The sequence below is a fragment of the Stegostoma tigrinum genome, chromosome 35, assembly GCF_030684315.1.
Source record: "Stegostoma tigrinum isolate sSteTig4 chromosome 35, sSteTig4.hap1, whole genome shotgun sequence".
In the NCBI taxonomy this organism is placed as follows: Eukaryota; Metazoa; Chordata; class Chondrichthyes; order Orectolobiformes; family Stegostomatidae; genus Stegostoma; species Stegostoma tigrinum.
In genome coordinates, this window is record NC_081388.1 from 6,411,412 (window position 1) to 6,429,909 (window position 18,498).

Genomic DNA, 18,498 nt, shown 5'->3' on the forward strand with positions numbered 1-18,498 from the left:
AGCCAACTGGGCTAACCATTCAGTTAGGTGTTCTCACCAGAGCTGGTGTGGCACATCCCACATGGTACTGCAACAATTACACCCAAATGGAACTAGTCATGTCAACAGAACCCTGGGACTTGCTTGTCAAAGCGAAAATTCTCCGGAGAACTTGTATCTAGGGTACGGTCTCAGAGCATTCAAAAGGAAGGGATAGAAGGACATGCTAAAAATGTTAATTTAAAGATTCTGATATCAATTTTGACTTCTGGGAGAAACTTGGCCAGGATCACTGCACCTGGCAGATCTAAATTTAAAAAGAAAATCACGTGGCCTACTTTGAAAGCACGTCGGAAGCAGGTAAAACACTGAGCCAACAATCTTTGTGGTGTTCTGTCCTATTTGCAGCAGAACATTCCAGCCTCAGCTGTTACCTATGTACCTACTGTAATCCTATCAAACATTATGGATAATTACATGGTAATCCCAACACAAGTGAGAACTGGGAATATAAGGTCTACTGGCATCAAACACTCACCTTGAATGAGAATACCAGGCGCACCAGAAAAGGGAACCTGACAGCCTGAAGAATCTTTTTTTCATTGAGTGTGTGCTCGATTTGTTTCAGCTTGACCACCTGGGTAGGAAAGACAAGTACTGAATCAGCTGAAACCACAACTGTTTTTTTATCACAGTTAGAGTGATATATCGAGTCCATGAAAGAAAATATGTTCCTTTATCAAGCCATTACATCCCGTTACTTGTCACTCAGCATTGGCTGCTGGCATTGTGGGAACTTGGGGCTGTTCAAGTGCAAAAGTCTTATATTTGTAACTACAATTGACCTAACAAATTCACGTTCCTTATTGTAAGATCTTAATTTATGCTGCTTCTATTAAGCACCAATCTCTTGTCACATCAAACATTGGTTGTCTCAATATTCTAAATTCATGCACTTCAGTTACACAGTCACTAACATGCTGCTCTCTGATATGTGCTTTCCTTCCTCAGAGAGGGTTTTCCATTACTGAAACAACTACTTTTCTGCTTCCTACTGCAGTCAATACAACTTAGAAAGGAAGTGGAGGTCAAACTTATTTTTAAAAACAGCATCTGGAACGCGCTGCCTCAGAATATGGTGCAGGCAGCTTCAATTAAGGTTTTCAAAAGAGAATTGGATAATTATCTGAAGAGAAGTGTGGGGAAAATGCAGGGGAGAGCAACTAGGTAAGGTGGTCTTATACTGAACCAGTAAAGTTATAAGAGGTTACTGTGTCGTAACCATTCTGTGATACAATGAAAACAAAATCTGTTGCTGTGTGAGTCTGCCGGGCTGTGAGTGGGTGGTTGGGTGCATTCATGCAGCGTGCAGTTGGGTGTTGCATAATTTGAAGAGATGGATCAGCTGTGGCTTAGTGGGGTGCACTCCCGCCTCTGAGTCAGGAGAATGTGGGTTCAAGTCCCAGTCTGAGACATGAGCACAAATATCAAGGCTGCCACTCCAGCACAGTGGGGCATGCCACACTCTCAGAGCTGCCATTTTTCAAACTAAACTTTGAACTGTAGTTCCATCTGCCCTCGTAGTGAACATAGAAGTTCCACAAACACTATTTCAACAAGGAGCAGTTAACTTATTCCATATGCCCTGGCCAATAGCCAGTTTGAATCTTAGTTAAACTGTATGGATGTGTAGGTACATGTAGTGTGTTTACATATACATGCATTTACAGATCATGTTCAGTTACATGAATGTGTGTGCCTCTGTGTGTGTATATATATAGCACATATGTGAGTGTAAATGGAACTTATTGTTGGCTTAGATTTTGGATACAATGGCAGGAATTTTGATTAATATTCAGGCTATCAGTGCTAACTGTAATGACAGGGTAAATCCATCAGCAAAGTTTGGCATCCATGCATGCTCAGTTAAACAAGGAAATTCAGATTTTGCTGTCAAATACCCTGGTCCACCACAGGTACATTGATGCAGTCCTTGGTGATAAGTTCAGCATTTCAATCACTGAAATGGGAGTACTTGGGGTCCTTATCCATCAGTCATCCGCTGAAGATCACTGAAAAGCTAGGGACGGTACATTTATCAGTCAGTGAATTTTAAAACTGCATGGTGAGTAATAATGATTGCTGAACAACCACCATGTCCATGAAAAATCAATGTAGCCAATGCAGAGTCTCATTCCATCAGAAGAAAATTCATGCTGCAGGTTTTAAACTTTTAAAAATGTACTTTCTGTGTTTTATTCTTCTATGTCTCTAATCTAATCTTTATCTTGCTTCCTGTACGTGATATTTACTTGTTTTTTTGCCTACATACTGAGTCTGCTGCTTTCCGTCATTTATATAATTGATTTGGATGTGAATAAAGAGGTACGGTTAGTAAGTTTGCAGATGACACCAACATTGGAGGTGTCGCTGACAGTGAAGATTATCTTAGAGTAAAACAGGACCTTTAAAAGATGGGAAAACGGGTCAAGAGGCGGCAGATGGAGTTAAATTTAGATAAGTGCAAGGTCTTGCATTTTAATAAGGCAACTGAGGGTATACAGTTAATGGTAGGGCCCTGGGGAGTGTTGTCGAACGAAGAGACCTAGAGATACAGGTGCACAGTTCCTTGTAAGTGGAATCACACGCAGACAGGTTAGTGAAGAAGGTGTTTGGCATGTTTGCCTTCATTGGTCAGAGTGCTGAGTATAAGAGTTGGGATGTCATGTTGCGGCTGTGCACAACATTGGTTAGGCCATTTTTAGAATACTACATTCAACACTCATCTCCCTGCTACAGGAAGGATATTGTTAAACTTGGTTGGGTTCAAACATGATTTACAGGGATGCTGCTGGGATTGGAGCTTTAGGGAGATGCTGAATAGGCTGGGGCTATTTTGCCTGGAGCATCAGAGGCTGAGGGGTAACCTCACAGAGGATAATAAAATCATGAGGGGCAATGATAGGGTGAATAGCCAAGGTCTTTTCCCCAGGGTAAGGGAGTCCAAAACTGGAGGGCATAGGTTTAAGGTGAGGGGGGCAAGATTTAAATGGGACCTAAGGGGTAACTTTTTCATGCTGAGGGTGGTGTGTGTATGGAATGAGCTGCCAGAGGAAGTGGTGGGGGTTGGTACAATTACAATATTTCGAAGGCACCTGGATATGTACATGAATAAGAAGGGTTTAAAGTGATATGGGCCAAATGGGACTAGGCCTTAGTCTAGTCTAGGGACTAGACCTGGGCGTCACAGTAGCTCAGTGGTTAGCACTGCTGCCTCACAGTGCCAGGGTCAAGGGTTCAATTCCACCCTCGGGTGACTGTCAGTGTGGAGCTTGCACATTCTACCCATGTCTATGTGGGTTTCCTCTGGGTGTTCCAGTTTACTCCCATAGTCCAAAGATGTGCAGGTTAGCTGAATTGGCCATGCTAAATTGCCCATAGAGTTCAGGAACATGTAGATCAGGTGGGTTACTGGGCAATGGGTCTGGGTGGGATGCTTTGAGGGTCGGTATGGGCTTGTTGGGCCAAAGGACCTGTTTCCACACTGTAGGGATTCTATGATAGAGCAGTTTAGGATATTTGGTTGGTGTGGACGAGTTAGGCCAAAGGGTCTGTTTCTGAGTTGTAAAACTCTGTGACTCTATCTAAGTGAGAACACCTCAATCTGAATGCAAATCCTCACCATCACTTGACTGGTCCTGTGTAAAGGATATCCCCAGTAACATATGACCATCAAGGCCTTCATTTCCTACCATTTCAGTTATAAGGTCCAGGTCAAAATATAGACAACACAAGATGACAATGGACAGCCAGCATTGAGTTAAATGCGAAGCTCCAATCAAAGAGCTCAGATTGTATTTGTACAATAATAATGATGCTTGTGAATGGAATTGCAGGCCCTGATCTAATTATAGGATTTATGTGATCTTTAAATACCTGAATGCTGAGAATATTGTCCTACATTGTTCATTTACGATTCTGACTGTCCATGGACTCTAATCTTTAACAGTGTCTGACATTAACAAAAGATTTGTGATTCAGAGTAGATTCCACAGCTTACTTACGGAATCCTTGTTATAAATTTCATCCATAGTGAATACTCACATCTTGTAGAGGAATATTTAGGTGTGTATTATAATGGAAACTGGGTGAACACTGTGACCATTCAATCTGAAACCACCCAAAGCCTCATTAAGTCCTTTCACCTTGTGTTTGTCCAATATCTTCATTGCATAGTGTTCCTTAGTAACTTTGTGCCTCACCAACATCACTCTACCAAAGGACCCTGTGCCCAGCGTTTTTGATCTCTCAAAGTCATCCAGACGTGCTGTATTCTGCAAGAGAAGGAAAGTCAGTGAGCGGCCTGTTTATTTTCGACATTCCAGTTGGTCAACATATGATGTTTTTCACACACAGAGTTCCCTTGCTGTAGACCATGCTATTTAGAAGCAATGCTGATTTAAAAAAATCTTCTTTCATGGGATATGGATGTTGCTGGCATTGCCAGCATTTGTTGCCCACCTCTTGGTTGCCCTTGAAATGAGTAGTTTGCCATTCCCAACTGCAGGTAAAAGTCAATTACATTGCTGAGAGTCTGGAGTCATAGGACTTGAAACAAACATATAAAAAGCACTAAATGCTCCAATCTACAAACTTGTGTCTTATAAACCTTTGAAATTTAAATTTCTTAAAGAAACAGCTTTCACCTATAGACCTATAGACACTCTTCTAAAATCCTCCAAGGTCTATAAACTGAAGTTCAGTTACAGCTTCTGTTTTACTTGCGTTGGCATCATAGACTATTGACCACAGTTTGCCAACATTTATATGGGTGATGGTAACTGAACCAGGCAGGGACTGCTGAGATGATAGCTCCGATCATTAAACTTTTAAATGACAGAATACTAAAAATGGGTCTTCAAGCAGTTGGGGCTATGAATTATTTTCTTTTAGAGCTTAATCCACTGAGGGATTGTTCTTGGGAGGAGAGGTTTTTCTTAGTGTCTTGGAAACAAATGGTGTTTGTAGTTTGTGTGTAAATAGATGTTAATAACAAACAGTTAATAGATGAGCGAATAACTAATTGATTAGGTTTTGGTGACGGCAACAGATCAGATAATGTTAGCCAGAACACTGAGAGAAGTCCCTCCTTTTCTTTGAGCACTGTTATGGGATTTTTAAAAAATGTTCACTTGAACTTGCTGGCTAAGAAGCTTTTCCTTTATTTGAAAGATCGTACTTTTGTACAATTGAATGAGATTTGCATAGTGTTATCACAGCTGTAGTATCATTCTCGACTTGTTCCAGAAAAACAAGAATGGAGTTTTGAGTTTGTCACTCCTGACTTGGATCACAGTGCTTTCTATGAACTGAGTCAAGCCATCACACTGTTGCGGGGTCATAGTTGTATTTGCTGAGGCCAATGACATAAACGCCGTTTTAATCCAGTGTTAGCTTGGTAAAGTCCAGTTACAGCAGAGAAGTATGTTAAACGTCAATAGTTAACAGTTAATATTCAAGCCTCAACTTAATTCTGTATTAAAATACAAAGTTTAGTTTGTCTGACAGTGTCATTTTGAACTTCAAAAGACCTATGATTGCGACTATATAATCTGTTTAGCAGATTGCAAGTTACAGCCAGCAGTAACAATGAAGACGTTCAATGCGACTGTCTCTTGTTTCGAGAGTGACATCTACTGAGGGTGCAGGTTTCTGTCATGGGTCTTCATGAGACTGAACAGGCCAATTCTTGACCCTCAGATCTTTGGTAGCCCCATGAGGCAGTGGGATTTCTGCCGCCTCTGTGCCTTATCATTTAAGTGTTTGGACTCAAAGCATGGTGCAGCTTAATGAACAAGTTGTCTTCGCTTTGAACAACTGGTCACAAGCTTATTCAGTCATTACTGTCAACACTGCTGGGCTTCAAGGAGAGCTTCAGTGTGATTTTGTAGCATTTTCTGTGCCCTCCTCTGCTATCTGACCACTGAGTAAACAACACATGCCAGTGGAGAAGTTTCACAGCTATCTGGGCATGGCGTCCCGTCCATTGTAGTTGATATTGCTAGAGTTTTGCTTGAATGCATTCATATACAGATAATCTGTCTCTTGCCTTTTTAAATATTAACTTTTAAGCTCTTTTGCCCATTTTCTTTTGATTCAAGTCTTCATAACAACATCCTGAATTGATCTGGATTCCTCCTGTGAACTGATGGTGCAATTCCCCTGCTATACCAGTTAGTTTTGCTGTGCATCGATATAGGTCATTATTTCAGCTCATTGTTTTAGGAAGAGAGAAAATAGGTGCAGAAGTAGGCCATTCAGCCACTAGACTTGCTCTGCCATTCGGTACGATCGTGGCTGATCATCCAACTCAGTATCCTGCTCCTGCCTTCTCCCCATATCCTTTAGCCCTAAGAATGATCCCTACCTTCTCCTTGAACACTCGACTTTGTTCATCCATGGGACATGGACATTGATGGCTAGGCCAGCATTTATTTTCTGTCCCTAACTGCCTTTGAAAGGATGGTGGTGAGCTGCCTTCTTGAACCACTGCAGTCCACGTGCTATAAACAGGCCCACAATGCTGTTAGGGAGGGAATTCCAGGATTTTGACCAAGTGACAGTGAAGGAATGGCGATGTAATTACAAGTCAGGATAATGAATGGCTTGGAGGAGAACTTGCACGTTGTGGCCTTCCCATAGAACTGCTGCCCTTGTCTTTCCAGAAGGAAGTGATTGTGCGTTTGTAAAGTGCTATCTAAAGATCTTTGGTGTATTTCTGTAGTATGTCCTGTCGAAAGTACACACTGCTGCTACTCAACTGGTGATGGTTTGTCAATCAAGTGGGCTGCTTTGTCCTAGATGGTGTTGAGCTTCTTCAGTGTAGAAGGACCTGAACCCATCCAGGCAGGTGCAGAGTATTCCATCACACTTCTCACTTGTGCATTGCAGATGGTGTACAGGCTTTGTTGAGTCAGGAGGTGAGTTACTCGCTGCAATATTCCTAACCTCTGACCCACTCTTGTAGTGACAATGTTTACGTGGCAAGTCCAGTTGAGTTTATGGTCAATGGTAACTCTCAGGATATTGATAGTGGGGGATTCAGTGATGATAAACAATTGAATATCAAGTGGCAGTGATCAGATTACGTGGCATGAATGTTCCTTGCTAATTGTCAGCCCCAGCCTTGACATTCTCCAAATTCTGTTGCTTTTGAACATGGCTGCTTCAGTATATAAGGAGTCGTGAATGGTGCTGAACATTGTACAATCATTGGTGAACATCCCCAGTTCTGATCTTATGATGGAGGGAAAGTCATCGATGAAGCAGCTGAAGATGGTTGGGCTTAGGCACTACCATGAGGAACTCCTGCAGAGATCTCCTAGAGGTGAGATGACTGACCTCCAATGATCACAACCATCTTCCTATGTATCAGGTATGACTCCAACCAGCAGAGAGATCCCACTCTAGCCCCCGCCCACCCGATATCCACTGATTCCAGTTTATTTCAGAACCCTCTTCTCCTCCCCCATTTCTCTTGAAGGATGTAGGCCCGAAACGTCAGCTTTTGTGCTCCTAAGATGCTGCTTGGCCTGCTGTCTTCATCCAGCTCTACATCTTGTTATCTCAGATTCTCCAGCATCTGCTGTTCCTACTATCTCTTCTCCACCTTTGTGTTCTCTTTCTCAGCCTTTTAGGAACTTCCCTCCCATGTTACCTGCTCAAAGGTCCCTAAAGGGAGCATATGAAGACCATTCCACCATTCACTGTCTCCTTCTTGGTCACTGTGCCTCCTCCCTACCAACCCCTACCCCAAGAGTTCACTCCTTTTCTCTTAATTTCCTGCCACTGTCCTCAACTTGAACCTCCACTTGAATGAGTAAAGTTAACCTCTGCAATACTCCTGACATTCCTCGAATGATGCCTCCTCGTGGGCAGCAACCCTGGCTGTCCCACTCACCGCTCTTTGCCAAACTGCCTGATAAGCTTGTCCTTGGGCTTGAGCTGCAGCAGCCTCCTTCCCATCTCAGGCACCCGCCCCAACACTATCCACTTGGATGCTCTCAACAGATCAGCCACTTCCTGAACCCACATTTGCCTCTTGCAACCATATCGCTTGCCATCCATGATCAAACAGTTGGCATTGGTATTGTGGTTTTGATCAAACCTTAGCCTGTCTTCTCCCCCAGCCAGTTATTGACATATTAACCTACCCACTCGTCTCCCTCTAACATCCTCACTGCTTACTATCCCTTAGACAAATTTTTCACAAGAAATTCAACCTCTGCCTTCCTCCACTCCAAAGTGTGATGGGCTACTATCCAAATGAGCCTTCCTTGTGTGTTTTCACTGGGCACAAAAGTTGCTGCTAATCTTTAGAGAGATGGTAGCATAATGGTAATGTCACTGAACAAGTAATCCAGTGGCCAAGGCTCATACTTTGGGGATGTGGGTTCAAATCCCACAATGTCGGCTTGGCTGGTGGCTTTTAAATTCATTTCATAAATAAATTCAATTAATTTGCAGTAGCAGGAATGTGGAATTAAGGTTACAGTAAGATCAGTAATTAACGTATTGAATGGCAGGCTTGAGAGGTTGGGTTATCTACTCCTGCACCGAAGTAATATGCCTTTATGTCCTCACTGTCAGCGATTTTGGTGTCTAGCTCAGCCCCGAAGAAATGGTAGTGATGTGACAGGAGTAGCAAGTTGCCCTTTATCAGAATGTTCATGAATCTGTTCCTTTGTCATTCGCTCCTTCAATACACACCCATGATTCTGCCAATATGGCTTGTGAAGACTGGCTGGCAGCAGTCACTGAAAAGGAGACTGTGGCCACATCTTCTGAGTTTTGAACACAGAGAAGTCACCAGCCAGGGTCGTTTCAAATTTTGGATGAGCTAACGGCTCTTAAGAGGTTAATGCTCCTGCTACATTGGCTCCACCCATTTGGATGAGGTCAAACAAAGTCTATGGGTACAGACAGGGAATTTTACTCTAATTTTCAGAGACAGCAGATCTAATTGTCCATCTCCCAAAGGTCTGAAGAAATAAAAATGAAAAGAACTGTGGACACTGTAAATCAGAAACAAAAACAGAAGTTGGCAAAAAGCTCTGCGAGCATCTGTGAAGAAAAATCAGAGAGAACTTCTGAGGAAGGGTCACTGGACCTGAAACATTAACTCTGACTAAATATGTTTGTTTTTATTGCTATCATGCAAATTAACCTTCTTGTTATTTTAAAGTAGTGTAGCCTGGGGCATCCTCACTCAGTCATCACTAGATATGCCCTGAAATAACTGCACAAGCTGGTACCCCCGCACCAAATCATCCTTTATTTACATGTGCATAACACTTGACACTGATCTGAATTTCTCAGAGCCAGCTCTCAGTGTCAGCAAAATCTCTGACCTTTGTGTTTATACCTGTCAGCAAGGGCTCCCTGATTGGACCAGATTAACAGCCCCAATCAGGGAGCCCATATTCTACGAGGTCCACCTGGCTAAACTCATTACAGTCACTACTTCAAGTGTGATAAATACCACAAGGGACCAGGGGTGGTCCTCTGGGAAAATATCACATCAAGGAAAATGGCATGAGGTACAACAATCTTCTACTAGAGGAGTTTCTTGCAGTTGTATAAAAAATACTGTATGTTGATCATTAACAAGAACAAAGTTAAAATCAGGTGTGCTACGTGCAGCGTCACAGGTCATTAAATTATGCACAATTAAATATCTTGAATAGTGCATGTGGGTCAAGTCTACAATTCTCGGTCATTACCTTGCTTCAACAACTACCAGAACAGACCAATGTGTTCACACTCCACATTTAAGTTGTTATGCTAATAGTTCAAGCTGTGGACACTAGGTGGCAATACAGGACACAATCCCAACTTCACCACTATTCTGTATTCGACAGTACTCTCACTGTCATCCACCAATGACAGAAAACACATGCCACAGATACAAACCTCTTCTAGCACTTTCCTCCAGCTTCTGTAATATGTTTATTTGGTGCTGACATTTTCTAATATTTTCACTATCTATTATAAGTTGTCTGATCTACGCATTCAATCTCTAATCTCTGTTCTCTTGTTTTTTCAAAATACTCCTTTTTAGACTCTTCTAACCTGCTTATTAACTCATACATACCCTGCTGTGTATTTCTGAGGCTGATTATACTATCTATTCTTATCCTGTGCAATAACCTTAAAAATAGAAAAATGTGGTGCTTTATATCTTAATTCCAAATTAGTTTTCCGTACAGTTTTCCCTTTACCTCTGAAATCAGCTCTTCTAATGTCCTGACAACAGGAGTCTAAAAATACATTAATCCAAATAAGCATTGTACTTCAGGTTAGAAAGAAATAAAAGGGATTTGAATTTACGTAGAGCCTTTGATATCCTGTTGCTGTTCTGTAATCAAACACAACAAAGACACACAAAAGACATATGGAATTGCTTGTCAGTTAATCCATTCTTGTGATGTAGGTTAATGCCAAAACTTTGGGCAATTCACAAGAATAACTTTGAGCTGTTCACTGCCATCTCATAAGCATGTATATCAGGTCACACTTTACTATCTCATTTGAAAAACAAAATCTCTGACACTGCAATTCTCCCCTGATGTTTTTTTTCATTATTCATTCATGGGATGTGGGTGTCACTAGCTGGGCAGAACTTATTGCCCATTCCTAATAGCCCGGAGGGCAATTTTGTGGGTCTGGAGTCACACGTGGGCCAGACCAGGCAAGGATGGTAGTTTCCTTCTCTAAAGGACATTAGTGAACCAGATGGGTTTTTCCAACAATTGATTCAGGGTCACCATTAGATTCTTAATTCTAGATATTTATTGAATTCAAATTCAACCGTTTGCCTTGGTGGGATTCAAAACCAGGTCCCCAGAACAGTACCTGGGGTCTCTGGATTAACAGTCCAGCAAAAATACCACTAGACCATTGCCTACTCTGCATCAGCCTAGCGCATGCCCGCATGTCCTGGAGTGGTGTTTGGACCCACAGTTTGCTGACTCACATTGCTACCACTGAGCCAAGCTGATGTTTCCATTTCTATACCAATAACAATTCTGGTCAATTGCTGTCCGTTAAATCCAGTGCAGCTTCTGGTTTTGTAGCCTGTCTGACATGATGCAATAATGTCCAACTGTCTCAATGAATAGGCTTGATGGTCACCTTTACTTATGACTTTCTTGAAACTGTCTTTTCAATATCCAGGTGGATAAATCCCAATGCCTAATGTATCAAGATTTGACCCCAAAGCCCTCTGTCCTGATCATATTGATCATCTGTGATAGTTATCCATTTTAATATAACCTAGCCACTCTTGTTGGCTCATGCAATGTGTGTTGCACGTCTTAAGTTTTTCATTATAACTCCTCCATCTCATTACAGTTTTATCTTAAGTTTCAGCTCACAGTCAGACTCAATTACGTATCATGGGTTAACAATGTTATATTCTCCCTAGGTGTATATATAATCTATGAAACAGTGCTGAACACAATATCAGGATTACCCATCAGTTTGAAAGCTTGAGGCAGGTGAAGCACTAAGAGGAAACAAGCTCTCCTGTTGTTCCCTGTACTTGGGATAACACGTTCTTTGTGAACAAATAGTGAAGTATCCACGATCAGCAACAATTTATGTGGTAGTGGCTGATCTGAACACACTGGCTACTATCTTGCTTTTAAAACTACTGCGGAGGTCTGGCCTATCCCCACTGCTAGGGAATGTAGACATGCAAGGATTGCATGGGAAACAAACTTCACCAGACAAAAGAAAGATCCAAGCTTTAAGATGGTTAAGGGAAGGTTACAGTATCGACAGAACTCAATTATGTAGAAACGGAAAGGCTGAGGTGGGAGTTGAGGCTTCTATGGAGCTGAGTGAGTAAAAACTTTTATTAGGGTTTTAGAAGTTATTAAATGGAATGGGAAACCTTAACTGTGAGCATTATTTCAAATCAAATAACTACAAGACAATGGAACATAGGGACAAGCTTGTAAAGGGTAAGCTTAGGGTTGATATCAGGAAGATATCCTTCTCAGCTAAATGTGCTTGTGACTATGAGACCCACAGGATGTATGCCTTCTAAAATGTGGGAATGTCAAAACAATGGAAAAGATGTTCCATGTGAAAAATATTTAGGTGCACAACTAAGTGATATACTTCATCAAAACAGAGCTTCGGGTCAGAGAATTAAAAGCTCATAGTTGAGCTTGATGCTATAATCCAGACTAATGTTCTATTGGAATACTAAGTGAGATCATTTGAGATGTTGGTTTCATCAATTTTTGTGAATTGTAAAAAATTCAGGCCATTGTTTATGGAGGAGGATCAACCAACATCTTCAGAAAGAAAAGCAGCTTGACTGATGATTCATTTGTTGCAATTTGTGGAATGCCACTATTACTCAAAGTAAGTGATTGTGCAACACACTTCATTATGTTTAAACATCACAATATGCTATGTAATGCAAGTCTCAACAAATGTACTAAATGGCGTGTGTATTTTGGGGGCGGGGTTGGATTTTCTAATTGATTACACAATGAATAGCCACAACGAGGGAGTAACTATTTGAAAATGGGTGCAGACCAAAATTCCAACTATTTAACACCTCAGACATTTTTTAGTTGACTTGTCTATTGGCTCAATGTTGGCATCTAGCTTCAATTGCAGGATCTATTTTCTTTATTCATTCACGGGATGAGGGTGTCACTAACTAGGCAGCATTTATTGCCCATCCCTAATTGCCCAGAGGTCAGTTAAGAGTTAACCACATTGCTGTGCAGTCTGGAGTCACATAAAGGCCAGACCAGATAAGGATTGCAGTTTCCTTCCCTAAGCGACATTAGTGAACCAAATGGGTTTTTTTCCGACAATCAACAATGGATTCATGGTCATCATTCGACTCTTAAATTCTAGTTATTCATTGAATTCAAATTCCACTATCTGCCATGGCAGGGCTCAAAACCAGGTCCCCAGAACACTGTCTGGGTCTCTGGATTAACAGTCCAACAATAACACCACTAGTCTATTGCCTCCCCTAGATGTGATCATTTATGCCATTACAGAGATAATCTACCTTCCCAGCAACATAAAAAATTCTGGGCAAACTGGGGACAGGCCATGCAACTCTTGAGTTCCCTCCTTTGCTGTTTTCCATTTCCACCAAATTGGTAACAAGGCTTTGTCACACGTTTCTGGGAATGTGACATATTAAGTATATCCATAATATTGGGAAAGTGGTTTTTCCCAGTGAAAATTCTCCAGTTTTTACTTTTGGACAAATGCCAGGCCAATCAAGCGCCAACATAGGCAGACTATGACTGTATCCTCTGTCCCACATTCATAGGTGAAGATTAACTTATCTAGCTATGTTCAACTGCCTCAATGCATTTTCTTGCTTGTCATTCCACTCCTTCCGTTTCTTTTTTCAGATCTGTCTATTTAACTTCTGGAATGTTAAATCCCCATGGCTACTGCATAATGGACCCATCTTATTTGGGTAAAGCCTCCCCAACCTGATTGCACGGTGTTGATCGCCTGCAGCAGTTATTGGCTGTTAACCTCTGGGTGAGCTGACAATAGCACAATGTGACAAGGAGCTAATGCTTCCTACATTGTTGATGTCAACCTTGAAAAATCAGGCAGATCAGCAGATTAACAGTTGGGCAGATGGTAACTTGCAAGAGTAATACTGGAACAGAAAATCTTATGTTCCTACAGAGCCTCAGTGCAGTCACTCTCCTAGCTTGACTGTCACCAGATGTTAGCTTTAGCATCTCTGCAGCCATTTGAGTTTTTTAGTGAGTTATTTTACTTTAGAGCCACACAGGGCTAATTTGTTTACTTCCTTTTCAGATGATGGGGAGGAATTCCAACATACTTCATTTTCCCTTCTTCCAAGGAACTTCCCATTGGTCGATTAAGGACAGCACCTACTCAGATCACAAAAAAATTCTACGGCGTGTCTTGTTTGGCTCAAAAGGATTATACAACACAATCTCTATTCAAAGCAACTCCCAACTAGACAAACAGAAACACGCCCACAGTGACAGTAACCTTTCTCTTAAATACCAAGACAATAAATGTACAAATGTTTATCGCTCTACTGAACTGGTAAAATGCAGCCTGGTGTCCATCAGCTTCTTTGCTCTTCTACAGAAAGGATAAATAATAAAACACACCGTTACTGTCTTAATGCTGAAGGAACCATTTACTTTTACTCAATTTCTCATAGCATAATCCCTCCTTCAACAGAAATAGACTAACACTTAAAGCAAATGATTGTTATAAAATTGCTGATAACAAAAGATAAGATTTTCTGTAAGTAGTGGATTGCACTTTCGTTACTATTTACTAAGCCAGCTCATTGCTAACAAACAGCACATTCCTTAAACTAGGTCATCAACACACAGCACACTTTCAAAGCTGAGCTACACATTATCACTGACTGTTGTGAATTTTAATCACTATCAATAAATGTCCATGGTTATTGATTACTTGTAGTTCTGAATCTGGATTGTGGACTTTGCTACTTACTGCAGTACTGCTGCAGTGGTATTACAGCACATTGACTGAGGGAGGATTAGCACATGGCTGTTTTGAAAATACATTGTATCATTTACTAGAAGTGAAAGATATTGGGACAGCAAATATTGGAAAAATCAAGCAGAAGAATCTCACAGCCAGCAATATAGGCAAACACCCTAATAGCAAGTAAGCACTGTGGCTATTATTCTTAGGAATTATTCTCATCCACAGGAATAGGAAATTCTGCCCTATAATATCTGAAGCACTATTCACGTACTACTTTACCAAGCTTTCTTAAGATGTAAACACTTTGAATGTTCCGCCCTCTGCAAAATCTTGCACTCTAATGCCAGCCATTATTCATATTACAGAACTTTAATCTCCTATGAGGTTGCTCGAGACTAACCAGGAATGTGTTTGTATATGTTAGTTACTAACCTGATCTACCACTTATATGACTATTGTTCAAGTACTCCCTGTTGGAAACCAACTAATGGCAGTAATTTCCATTTGAAATGTCCCCATCTCCAGCATATTGCAAAGAATTGCTTGCATGGTGTAACAAAGTGTGACATCTAGACTGCGATGAACTGCATTATTTTTGAATTTCCAGGAAATGTCCCATTGGATTTCTAACTGTAATGTGGTGCTTTGTGCATTATAAACCATAATCTAACACTCCAACATTGCAAATTTTATTTGCTGTTAACCAAACACTAGGTATATTCAGAGACAGTAGGAACTGCAGATGCTGGAGAATCTGAGATAACAAGGTGCAGAGCTGGATAAACACAGCAGGCCAAGCAGCATCATAGGAGCAGGAAAGCTGATGTTTCGGGCCTAGACCCTTCTTGAGGTATATTCAGAGCTCGATTTCTGCACCTTTGATTATTGTGGGTCATAATTTACACTTCTCTTGGTTTAATGTGGAATTAGCCAGATGAGTTTGCAGATATTATGGTTCCATGCAGACTCCACTCTGCGGGGTTTCTTATCACCTCCTAACTCACCAACCTTTTTTCTTTAGCATGAAACAGAAATTCGTGCAACAGCATGAAAAGCACAGAAGATAGGATGAATACTTGATGTATTTTCTTAATACAACTGATAGAGAAAATGGCAATTATTTAAGCCTTTCTTCACCCATTTTGAATTTCCAATAATTGATTTTGGTGCAATGACTATTTTTGCTGACTCTTCTCAAAACTTTTCTTCTCCTTATTTAAAAAAAAAATATCTTCACCCTTCCCTGTACATTTCTAAGTATTTTATTATTACTGAGGAAGTTAGGAGTGCCCTAGGAGGATTTTGCCACCATGTAATGTCCAATGAGCAGCAGGAGACCAGGTGGGAATTGGCACTGTTTGAGAACTGCCTGGCTGAGTAGGAACCTAGGGGCAGGAACAGGAGTAGACCATTTAGCCATTTGAGCACGTTCTACCACTTAATGAGATCAGGGCTTCTCTGTGGACTAATCTTGCATCAGAGCTCCACATTACATTGCCTCAAACAGCCGTTTGGGGCCCAGTGTAAGTATCAGTGCCCCTCAGCAAAAAGAGGAAAATAAATTCCATATAATATGTTTTGCCTTCAATTGCTATTAAACAGCAACTGCAAAAAGCAAAAACAAAAGCCATTTTTTGGTGTTTAGTGCTGCTTCTCTCACCTCTTATGGGGAGGGATTGTCATGTCAAGCTTCCCAAGACATCCTGCTAAGATCTAAATGCATTATTCAAAGAAGAGTGTCACTATTTTTGTCCTGGTGAATATTTACCCACAAATGAACATAACCAAGAAAGAAATCTGATCTTGTGTGTGCAAATTGCTTGCTGAGTTTCACAACAACACAGCAGCGACTGCACTGTCTGATGGTCATAAAGATCAATATAAATGCCAAATCATTCCTCTGCTTTAAAAATTATGACTCCCCATAGTCTGTCCACCATCTACAAGGCACAAGTCAGGAATGCGATAGAATACTTCCCACTTGCTGGACAAGTGCAACTCCAAGAATGCTTAAGAAACAGGACAAAGCCAAAGCAGCCCATTTGACTGGCACCACATCCACATGCATCCACTGTCTCCACCACTGACACTCAGTGGCGGCAGCAGCATGTACAACAACAAGACGTATTGCAGAGATTTGCCAATGATCCTTAGGCAGCACCTTTCAAACCCAGGACCACTTCCATTTAGAAGGACAATAGCAGAAAAAATTTGAGAGCACCACCATTTATAAGCTCCTCTCCAAGCCACTCACCGTCCTTACTTAGGTCAAAATCCTGGAATTCCTGCCTAATGGCATTGAGGGTCAATCAACAGCACATGAAGTGTAGTGCTTTAAGAAGGCAGCTCACCACCTTCTGGAGAGCATCAGGAACGGGCAAAAAAATTCTGTTCAGCCAGTGACACCCAGGTCCCATGAGTGAACAAAAAAAGTAGAATGGGGCGGTCCACCACAATCCATCTCCAAACAGCCCACTGCCACTGTGAGAATAGTAAAAAAAAATTCAAGGAGTAGCGAGCACTTTCACTTTTATTCTTCCTTTGAGCTTTTAAATCAAACCAAACCATGTTCTGCCTTCTTTGGTAGCCCTTCCTATCTGGGATAATTTCTTACACTTTAACCGGCAAATCCTGCAGTCTTTGGCGAAGAGATTCCCACAAGTTGGTGCTGTTATTGAATTTTTCAGGGAGGTTTTGTCGACCTCCTTGAAGTGTGTTCTCTGCCCTGCTGGTAACCACATGCTGTGTCAAAGGTCAGAGTAAAGGGCTTGTTTTGGAAGTCTTGTATCAGGCATGAAGATGATGTGGCCTACCTGATGCAGCTGATTGAGTGGAATCATTGCTTGATCATGAGGATTTTGATCTGGGACGGGGCATTGCTATCAGATCACCTATCCACCTGTAAGTGAATTTGCAGGATTTTACAGAGGCATCACTCATGATTTTTTTGAGGGACTTGAGGTATCTAGTGCACACTGTTTACATTTCCATGTATGCAGGCATTTTCTGGTAGAGGGCCATGGTATCACTCCAAGTTCCCCTGTGCAATGTACTGGTGGGTTGTTGGACCATTGTGAAAATGGCTCTCTCCCTGGGATATGGTCAGATAGAAAGTTCCATTCTGGTACACTTGGACAAAAATAACAGTGTGCGCGGAATTACCAGGCCAAAAGTTTTAAAATCATACAAACCTCCCAGAAACATTGCTAACTTTCTGGGCTACAGATACTCAAGGATGAAATTTTTTGAAATTCTGCTAAGAGGGGTTGGGATTAAGTTCCTGCTGAATTACAGTAGAGGCCAACAGGCATCTAGAGGAAGTGATCAGTCAGAGGAAAGGCCACGTACAGCTTGCAAATTCTGCTGCAATTTTCCCTATCTATGCTGCATCTCCACAGAAAACATCTCAATCCAATTTAATTTGATTATTTTACACTAACGAATGTGTGGATTATGTGACCTACCTATTTCAGGCTCTCTAGAAAGACAATGACTTACCTGTGGTGGGGACTCCCATTTCTGTAAGAACTCCTCTCTCGCTTTCTCTAAGAAATCTTTCACTGTAACAAAAGAACAGAAATATATTACTCCCAACGTTTGGACAAATATCGCAATTCACAAAGCTTCTAGCCTGCGGGATGAACAATTTAGGTAGAGGGTTTGATAAGTCAGAATGAATTGAATTGTGGGTTGGCTAGCTGTTGAATTTTAGAATTGACAATTAGTCTCTGTCTTTAACGTCACAATGTGGTTCAGGCCAGGAAGGCTGGCTAAACATAAACTAACACAGATTGCTTTGCTGTCAAGCAAAGATTGTCATAGTTACTGAGCCCAACAATGTGTTTGCTTATGGTGATGCTACAGTGCGTTGGTGTGAATGACTAATAATACCAATTTCCAATATATGCTGAGCCGTAGAACTAAGGCAACAACTTTGAATTTGAAATCACCCCACCTGTA

At 41.3% G+C, this 18,498-nt stretch overlaps 1 protein-coding gene across 6 annotated transcripts in view; it reads right to left on the minus strand.

The window, feature by feature from the left end:
• Positions 1–18,498, minus strand: part of LOC125447405 (cAMP-dependent protein kinase catalytic subunit alpha-like) — a 167,158-nt gene that overhangs the window by 28,213 nt on the left and 120,447 nt on the right. For all 6 annotated transcript variants that reach the window (XM_048521730.2, XM_048521732.2, XM_059640023.1 and 3 more), the window contains exons 2-4: positions 18,037–18,098; positions 4,185–4,313; positions 518–616 (exon numbers count right to left, since the gene is read on the minus strand). In XM_048521730.2, coding sequence (XP_048377687.1) covers positions 518–616; positions 4,185–4,313; positions 18,037–18,098 — 290 coding nt within the window. The remainder of the gene's footprint in view (positions 1–517; positions 617–4,184; positions 4,314–18,036; positions 18,099–18,498) is intronic.